This window comes from Eurypyga helias, unplaced genomic scaffold, assembly GCF_000690775.1.
Source record: "Eurypyga helias isolate BGI_N326 unplaced genomic scaffold, ASM69077v1 scaffold8512, whole genome shotgun sequence".
Taxonomy (NCBI): domain Eukaryota; kingdom Metazoa; phylum Chordata; class Aves; order Eurypygiformes; family Eurypygidae; genus Eurypyga; species Eurypyga helias.
The window spans coordinates 10,196-19,819 of record NW_010236544.1 but is presented as its reverse complement, the minus strand read 5'-3'; the positions used below and the strand labels follow the sequence as shown (position 1 = coordinate 19,819).

Genomic DNA, 9,624 nt, shown 5'->3' with positions numbered 1-9,624 from the left:
ACAGAGTATAAAAATAATGGCATTGCTTGGTAAAAGCAGTGGGATCACGGGCACTTTGATGCTGTGTTGGTTTTGGTGGGGGCAGCGCCTGCCCTTGCTCGAGTGAAGTGTGGGGCTATTTGGTAGCCTTCCCTGAGCATTCCCGCGTCATAACAGATTGGATTGCTTCCCTGGAAACTTGAATTTCTGGAGTTTATAGTGCTTGGATTGGTACAGTTGCGCTCTCTCTAGCGTCTTTAAGTCTGAAGTCTAAATTATATAGCATTTTGACAGTTTTCTTCTGATATCACTATGGATTAGAGAGGAAGACCCCAAGAGGAAGATGGATGAGGGGCTGCCAAAGGCACGCAGCAGTTCTCACCCTGTGCATTATTTTAAAGTGCAGCAGGTTATGTCTTGGCTCATACTCGTGGTACCATCTCTTGCATCCCCATGTCCAAGCTCCTGACGGTTTGGTCGGAGTCTGGGGTTTGATTTCCTTATGCCCTTGTGTCTGTAGGTGTTACCTACCTCAAAATCTAAGCAATTTGCAAATGTCTGTGGTTGTGGGTTTGTTGTTGGTTGTTTGGGGTTTTTTTTAATCCTCACCATTTTAACTTGCTTTCATGGCTTTGTAAGATGTTTTCTTGGTTTGTAGCCCTGTAGCACTGTCATCTTGTAGTGCCTCCTGCTGTTGTAGCACAGGGTGCTTGTGCCTTCGGAATTGGTGCCGGGTTGTTAGGACACTTTTCCTCTCCCTTCTAATTTCTGGTACTTCTCTACCTGCTATTAGGTTTTTTCACTCCTTCCTTCAATTTGGATAGAAACTCCACCTTTCTCTGGGACATATTCTTGGTGGACCAAAGCTTTGATAGTGACTTGCTTCTCATTCAAAGCCTCAATGACTCTCAGGCCAGAGGATGTAGCAGTGGTGGCGATACCCACTGCAGGGCATCCTACACCCTCTGGGCAGGTCCTCAGAGCACAGAGTTTGCAGTGGGCTTGAGCCACCCTTTGCAGTGCTGAGCCCCAAAATCTGAGTTTCCCTTTGCTTTTGTCCTGCAGTCCCACCCGCTGTCCCTGTGCAACACCAGCGAGGATGAACACACCGAATCGGGATTTATCACCATTGTCAAGCTTGAACAGCCAGATCGGGATCCCAACCCCTGCTTGTCGCTGGCTAACAAGGTAGGTGCAAAAATGCCCTGAATGACACCAACCTGGGAAGTGAAGCCCATGGTACAGGGGAGAGGAAGAACAGGAGACAGCAGGAAAGAGTTGTTGGAAGGTAAAGGACAAGGATAGAGTGATGTCCTGCGGCAGGGATACTGTGCCAGACATTCCCTATACCCATCACTCCTTACTTTTTGGACTGCGTGGCTTTCTAAAAGGTGTGGAGTTTTCCCTAACCTGACTGCTGTGGGATGCTCAGACCTTACCCCAGCATCCCATACACTTTACTGCCCAGCAGCCTTGTGCCCCTCCTGTTTTCCTGCCTCCCCTTGCTTGCTGGCCTGTTGGGAGGATTTGTGTTTCTCCATGTCCTCTGTCCTGTGGGAAAACATGGACACAGAAAACATCTTCTGTGATCCTGTCTTTAAAAATAATACTGTGATACTTCACTGGATGAGGCATGTGAAGAACCAGTGCTGAGCAGTTCCGACAAACGCAAACCAGACAAACTAGTGGTGGTGTGGGCCCCCACTGTCTGCCCTACAGCGGGGTGGGAGATCTCAGAGGTCTTCAGAGCAGGTCTCTATGAAAGAGGTACCTTAGTGAAACAACAGTTACTGTGTCAAAAGCTGAGGTCACTGGTATAATTTTCCGGTAATAAGGAAGTCGGGTAGGAACGAGGGTCATTTTAAACCTTAAAATCTTTGTGTCTCTGATAAAGCTGTGTGGATAAGGCTAACATGAGCTTTTTCTTCAGTGGTTCGCTGCACCCTTTTATTGTCTCTGTACTAAATGTTGTTTTCCACAAGCACTGTATAAAAGTAAAAAACCCCCTTGTTTAGCTCTTGGCTTTATCTGGATTGCATTCAGGTGATGCTGGCCCTGTTGTCGACTTTCTGCTGGTAGTGACATGCTGGGGATGGGGACAAGGTTTTTTGTCCTCCCTGCAGCTTGGCTGAGAGGGCAGGCAAAACTTGGACCAAACAGTTGTTCCTGCACAGCAGCTTTTTTTTGCAGAGGCTGTGACAACAAAAACAAGGAAAGGGATGTGATGCTGTGATGGATTTGCCATCTCGGGACTGCTCCCAACCAGCTTCCCTTTCTGGGCCAGGTCGGAAGCCTAAGTTTGGTTTGGTGATGCCAACACAAGCTGGTGTGCTGGAGTCACCAACCTGCTGTCAGTTACGCCACGTCTGGAAAAGGGCCTGGTCCCACCTGTGTGTGTTAGTGATGCACGAGGATGGGAGGCTAGAGTGAACCCCGGGGTTTCCAGTGCATATTGTGATAGATGTGAGAGCAAGGGCTCTGCGGGTGCCACAGGGAGCACAGCTGGCTACTCCAGCTCTCCCGTGTCCATCCAGATGTGACCAGCGTGTTATAGTGGTCCCAGGCTGCTGCGTCTCATGGGGAAATTGATCACTGCCTACAACACCCTGAAAGGAGGTTGTGGAGAAGTGGGTGTTGGTCTCTTCTCCCTAATGACAGATGATCGGACGAGGGGGAATGGACTCAAGCTGCGCCAGGGGAGGTTTAGATTGGATGTAAGGAAGAAGTTCTTCACCGAAAGGGTTATCACACACTGGAACAGGCTGCCCAGGGAGGTGGTCGAGTCACCATCCCTGGATGTGTTTAAGAGACAGGTGGATGAGGTGCTGAGAGATATGGTTTAGTGGTAGACAGATACGGTTGGACTGGATGATCTCTAAGGTCTTTTCCAACCTAGTGATTCTATGATTCTATGATTCTATGAAATGTGGGGGCTGGGGGCAGCAATAGCTCGTTTGGTCAGTGCAGCCACTGTGGAGGGCCTTGAACAGGATTAAGGTGCAGCTTAAAAGACTCATCTTCCACTTAAGAACCCAAAAGGTTTAAAAACTGTTTTGCTAATTTTGTCTGTAATCTTTGAGTCTCTGATCACAGTACTGGAAGTACCGGTGTGTTACTGAGTCCAGGGATCGGCTGAGGAAGTTCTGCACAGGGAGGACAAGACATGGTGCATTGCTGCACTGTGGTCATCCTCACCAGCCTTGATCCCTTCTCCAGGACCACTAAGCCCTCTCCCCCCACCCCAAGCAAATAAACCACTCAGTTCATCGTCATGCTCATGACTTGATGGTGACAGTTAACTGGCCTTTAGTCATCATTGCTTTGTTACCAGAGCCGAATCCAAGGCTCGGTTTTGAGATCCAGCTGAACATGACATCAGTCGGCATCCTGCTTGCAGGCAGGTCTGCTGCAAGATCTCACCCAGCGAGGCTCACAGCTCTTCTCTCCCCAAACAAGACTGGTTTAGCCATGAAATACAGGCAGGTGCTCTTTAAGCTGGCCACATCCCCAGGCCCTGCCTTGTACCTTGCTTCCTCCTTCCCCCTGCAATTGCTGTCTGACTGCTTCTCCATCCTCCTGAAGCCTCTGCCAAGCTCCAACATCATACAGCTGTCTTCCTCAAAACCCATGGACAACGCTTCTCCTCAAGAGCAGGGATGTGGCTGGTGCTCGCTGGAGCAGGAGCCTTGTTTTCCCGACACGTGTTTCTTGCGGTAGAGCTTTGCACGTTGAATTGCAGCGCTGTATCAGTGATGATAAAAATAGCCATTGCACAGTGTTATCAGAACCTCTGCTTTAGCTGTCACCCAGCCAAGCAGCGCGCACAGACAGTCCTGTCCAGCCCAGCGTGAGGATAACTCCCCCAGCCACCTGATGCACTTTTCTGCTCCTTCTCTCTTAAATTCAAGCACTGCTTCAGCATCGAAAGCTAAAAGCCGGTGGGGAAGGTGTTTGGTCTGCAGGGGCAGAGGAAGGCATGGAAAATACCTTTGGAATCAATTCAAAGTGATTTAGTCTTTCTGATGCCTCATGTATGATTTTTTTGGCATTGGTTATTTTTCTGAGTGAACCATTGATTGCAAATCTGGTTGACAGACTGCTGAGACCTCCTAAGTCATCCTGTAAATACATATTTGCACCAAAAGTGTTTCAGTCCTCAGAGAGGGAGGTCAGCTGTGCCGTGTGCCTGAAGAGATCTGACACAAAGACAGCAAGCACTCCGAAAGCGATTGCAGCAAGGAGGTTGTGAAGGGCTTGAACAAAAGTGTCCTTTGCAACAGAAGGATGTTGGGAAGAGTCACTTTTCTCAGTTGTTCGTTTCCCCACTGCTGGTGTCTTTAGCAGGATAAAATCTTTGTAGAGCTGTTCGTTGTTCATCAAAGCTTGGCTGGCTCCAACAGGTGAAAGTCACTACCTGAAAGTCCTGTTTCTTCTTCAGTGCTGGCAAACTCTGAGACTCCTTTGATCCCAGGCGGGACCCCAGTCTCTGATCCCTGTCCCAAGCCTCTCATCCCACTTTTCCAGCTTCCCCATCTGGTCTACCAAACCCAAGAGCGTCAAATCCTATCAGCAACTCAAAGCCTTCAGCTCTGCTCCCATGGTTTTCTCGACCATCTTGCACCTCCATTCACCTCCTCATCCCTGTCCCCAGATCTCTGACACCTAGCTTCTCCTCGATGAGGGGGTGACTAGCACTTGCGAGCGAGGGATGGAGCTGAACCTGTTCCGCTGCTGCTCGTTGCGCGGGGAATGCCCCTTCCCTTTGCTTGGCCGGCGCCCTACGTTTGATACCGCAGCTGGGAAGCGGCGGCACTGACCTCTGGCCCCTGAGCTGGGGTTTGGCAATGCAGTGGGTAAACTGCTGCAGCCGCTCCGGCAGCTCCCTGTTTGCACAGGCGCTCGGGACGCGCAGATCAAAGAGCTCCGCATGAGTAACCGGCCCAGCCCTGCACTTTGTTCACGTTCCCGTCTCCCTTTCACAAGAGGCTGCCTCTGCCTGCCTGGAGGGCTGGAAGGGCTTGGTGGGAGGACGTGGGTGACTCCACAAGGTCCTCCGGGCAGTGTGCTTTGACCTCACCAGCATGGCATCTATACTCATTTGGGGGGGTCTCAAAGCTGTCCTCCTTGGATTGCAGCAACCGGTGGGCTGTGAAAAGCCACCCCATTCCTGATCCTAGACCAGACCTGCAGCCCCAGGCATCGCCTGAGCTTCTCCTTGGTGAAAATGGGGTCCGGGAACCAGGGATAGCAATGTGTATGGGAATCAGACCCATAGACAACCCATGGCTGGTGCAGCCACGGAGAGAAGTGGGTCCTGCAGAGGTTTCTGCTGTCCTGGGCTGGGAGAGATGCGAGCGGTCAGCAGGGCTAATGGGGCTGCAGATCCCTTCCCAGCAAATCCAGCTCTGAAGCAAAGGGGCACATGGCTCAGACAGCTGGGGAATAGGGTGTTTAGGTTTATGGCTTGCTGTGATTGCAAGCCCACCAACTAATTTGCCTCCACAGCTATAGGGAGAAACCATCCATGAACCGCAGAGCTCTAGCAGCAGCGAGTACTGCAGCTCAGCACAAGTGCAGAAACCAAGGTGTAAACTGTTTTCTGACCCTGAGCAATAGGTGCTTCTTTCTCCTGTGAAGAGCCAGGGAGGCACATACATATCCAAATGGAAGATATACAATACAACATGTCTACTGAAGCTTCTGTTCTTTTGGACAGGCAAAGCTGGCGGGGGAGCGTGGAGCCCGTGCAATCCTTTTTGACATTACTGATGACGAAAGCGCTGCTGATCAGGTACAAACCCCACTGGTATTATCAGCTAAACCACAGTGCCCCTGTCCCAACCTAAAATATGCCCAGGTCAGGAAAAGCATCCATCATTAGATAAAAGGACAGATAGGGGAACTGGTGCCTGACCTTATCAAAACCCTGGGCTGACTCCTGCTCGCTGGATCCATTCCTTGTGGTTCTTTCATGCACTTACCACTTAATTTCTGATGCCAGAGAAATGCAACAGCGAGTGCAGGCCCATGAGGTGATGCTGAGGATGCTCGGTAAGGGTGTGGGTTAGTGGGTCAGATGGCCACCCTGATGCAGGTCAGTCTGGAGGAGAGGGCAGACGCGGACACTTGCTAAGCCAGTCTGCTGGCTGGCTGGACAGTGGTGGAAAACTGCCGGTATGATCAGAATGTCTTGGAGATCACAGCGGGAGGAGGGGGAATGCTGGTGGATCTCACAGGAAGAGAAGGGAAAGGATTTCTGTAGGGAAGGCAGCAGGGTTGTTGGCAGTTGACAGGGGATGAAAGAGGCACTGAGCAGTGTCCAGCATGTGGAGACACCATCAGAGGAAATGAAGAAAGCCATGCTGAAGAGTTGGTAAATGAGGAGGAGCTTCCATCTGACTTCATCATAGAGGGGTAGTGCAAGTTTGGGGGAGCAGTCGGTCTCTAAAGTGTGTGCAAGAAGCATTGGGAGGAACCAGACATGCCTGGGGGCCAGGATAGTCCTGTATCAGGCTGTTCTGCTTCTCTTACTCTGTTTGTTTCTTTACAGCTGAGAAAGCCTAGAGGTCTGAGTCAGCCTGTGGTTCTCATCAGGGGCCGTGATGCCGAGCTTCTCATGGGAGTTGTGAACAAGAACAGAGAGGCCCATGTGAAGATTGAGGTCAAGGAGCCACCAGCTTGGGTGAGAGACACACCATTCCCACTGCCTTCGGTATCCTCCCTTCCAAGCTGCTGTGCCATGGAATAGGACTTTCCCAAAGATGCAGAGCTTTCCTCCCCAGGGATGGAGGTCACAGCCCTTTGCAGGAGCTGTCTGTCTGGCAGCATTCGGATGACGTGCTGCAAATAAAGTCTCAAAAGTGCTTTCAGCTTATTTAGTTTCTTTCACTTAATCACCACAAGTGAGGGGAGGGGATTCCCTGTCTGTTTAGGTGAGGTTTTCTTATGTTGTGCGACCTTAGACCGTGGCCTCTAGGGAGCTGAGATGCTGCATCTGCTGGCATGTGCAGAGAAGAGTGAACCCTTTTTCTTTTTCCAGTAGGGAGCAAGGAGGTAGAGCTTGGCCAAGGATCATGCATGGTCAGGAAAAGATCGGGATTCCCCTGCATAGCCTCTAATTCCCACCCCTGCCACACAACAGTAATTTCTTTCCTGTTTTATCCAACAGCCAGACTACGACGTGTGGATTCTTCTCACGGTGGTCAGCACTGTGGTCGTCATCATTCTGATTTTTGTTGTCCGCACAAAGTGCCAGCTGAACAGAACTCAGGTAGGAATCTCACGGAGCAGGTGTTTGTGAGCAAACAGAAATGCATGAAGGGCAGGAATGGACACAGTTTGGGAAGGGAAATGTGCCTCTGTGTGAACTGGAGCTGTGGCCGCTTGAGGCAGGAGCAGCCCAGGGATGAGCGGGAGTGGTCCTGAGACAGGCTGGCAGCATCCCTCATGCCTTGCTCTCCTCCCGCCGCTCCACCAGCACTGCAACCTGCAGTTCCAGCACCTTTCAGAGCTTGTCCCAGGACCTTTCAGAAGCTGCAGAGCTGGCCCACAAGCTCTTGATTTTAACAGTATCGTCTGTATTGGTAGAGTAGAAGATTAAGTAATTTTGATAAATATCTAACAAACTAAATAACTAACAAACTAAATAAACATGTCTCCAGAGTCAGATATATTTCCAGATTTGAAAATACCCCATTTGTCCTATAGGAAGACAAGCCTTTGTGGCTCAGAAATTCAGCACTGCTAAATGATTTTGAATGTCCAGTGCCAGTTGTCTCCTACTGGTGACAAAGCCTGCTCTGGCTAAGTCAGGTCAGACAAAAAGTCACCCCTGGAAATGACTATCACCCCCAAATTCCTGCTAATCCCATTTTGAAAACAGAAGGGCAGTGAGAAATATGGCAATGTGAGGCTGACCCTCTCCTTAGAGCCTCCTCTTTCACTGGCAGGACTCCTTGCAGCAGCAGACCATGCAGGCCATCGGGCAGCTAGCCACACGCAAGTACCAGGCAAGGTGCCGGCAGGCATCACGGTGGGACTCAGCCAGCAGCTGCAGCTCGGCTCCGGTCTGTGCGATTTGCCTGGAGGAGTTCAGCGAGGGCCAGGTAGGCTGCGGATACGGCTCTGAGCTTCTCGGTCACGGTCAAGCAGGAGCTGCAGCGGGAGCTGAGCAGCCTGGCAGGGGCAGGAGACCCTTGGGATGTTTCTTTTGGCAACTTCTGAGGGCTGGGAAAGGACTGGCATCAGTGGAGGTCTGCCTGCTCCTTGGCCAGAAAGGCCCTGCCCCGGCTGAAGTCACTTGCCTGCAGATTTGGATTCCCTGAGGACGGGTCTCCAGCTGTAGGGTAAAACATCCATAATACATCCACGTTGAAACAGTGGGGCAAAATTGGGGTTTGCTTCTCCAACGCATTCAGCCTGAACCCCCTGTATTCTGAAGGGCTAACACCTCTCTGGACACTCACACCCCAGAGCTGGACACGGCGAGCAGAGCCAGAGCTGCCAGGGGGGTGCACAGCCTCCTCCATGCAAAGCTGGGCTGCAGATCACTTTGTTAGATGTCTTTCTGCCCTACAAGGCTCGCTTCCATCACGGAGGACCCGTCCAGGTCTTGGCACATGGTTCTCTTTGCTCACCCTCCTCCTCTTTTCTCCACCTCTCTCTAGGAACTGCGGATCATCTCGTGCTCCCACGAGTTTCACCGGGAGTGTGTTGACCCCTGGCTGCAGCAGCACCACACGTGTCCGCTTTGCATGTTCAATATTCTCGGTAGGGCTCAGACACAGCATTCCCCAGCCAGGGACAGGGTTGGGTGCAGGGGTTGGTTGGGTGCAGGGGTTGTGCCCAGGAGGTCCAGGTACCCTTGGGTGATGCATACAGTCGGTGAGTCAGCAGGAGCCTGTGTCTCTGTGCACATGGGTGTCAAGGGGGGTGCGTTCATGGAGAGGGGTCCCTGTGCATATCAGCCCCCGCAGTGTACAGCCAGGCCCTGCTGGGACCTGCACCAAGAGGAGGGGTTGCCAGTCCTGGGACCTGCAGGGAAGGGAGGTGGGATCTGAAGGTCAGGGCAGCAGGGGAGGCAGTGGGTTTGCAGGACCATCAAGATGGTTTGGTGGTGGCCGTGAGGAGTTGCAGGGCATGGGTGGGACATGGGGGTGCAGTAGAAGCTCACCGGTGCTGGGGCTACCACAGCTGGGCTGTGGGATGTATGCTGGATGCTCCCTTCTCTCTCCGCAGCCAGAGACTCCGTGGACCGGGCTATGGCCTCTGGCTCCAGGCTGGTCCCTAGGGACATGGAGCCCGGACGGCGACTCCACCTTTTCCGCCAGCACCCAGGACATGCCCTTTACCACCTCCCACACGCGTATCCTCAGAGGAACTTCAGGAGCTTTCCCCCGGAGCCAGCCCATGGCAACCCCTTCTTCCACTCTCCGGAGCTCTCCCAGCTGGGTTTTGGCACCATCCACTACATGCCCTACAGGCCAACCCCCTCCCTGCTCACCTGCAGCCGCCCGTCCCCCCTGGGCCCGGGCTTGCTGGGCCAGCAGCATCCCAACCCCTCGGCATGTGGGCAGACACTGCCACCCCACAGTACTTGTTCTCTCCAGCCCCAGCCCCCCTGCCTGGGGCTCAAGGCAGCCCTGA

The 9,624-nt window shown here is 52.3% G+C and overlaps 1 protein-coding gene across 1 annotated transcript in view; it reads left to right on the top strand.

Moving 5' to 3' along the window:
- Positions 1 to 1,020: 1,020 nt before the first annotated feature.
- RNF43 (ring finger protein 43) overlaps positions 1,021 to 9,624 on the top strand; it is a gene marked incomplete at its 5' end in the record, with an annotated part of 15,865 nt that continues 7,261 nt past the window's right edge. The window contains 7 exons of the mRNA XM_010147118.1: positions 1,021 to 1,167; positions 5,696 to 5,770; positions 6,530 to 6,661; positions 7,148 to 7,249; positions 7,929 to 8,084; positions 8,646 to 8,748; positions 9,217 to 9,617. Coding sequence (XP_010145420.1) covers positions 1,021 to 1,167; positions 5,696 to 5,770; positions 6,530 to 6,661; positions 7,148 to 7,249; positions 7,929 to 8,084; positions 8,646 to 8,748; positions 9,217 to 9,617 — 1,116 coding nt within the window. The remainder of the gene's footprint in view (positions 1,168 to 5,695; positions 5,771 to 6,529; positions 6,662 to 7,147; positions 7,250 to 7,928; positions 8,085 to 8,645; positions 8,749 to 9,216; positions 9,618 to 9,624) is intronic.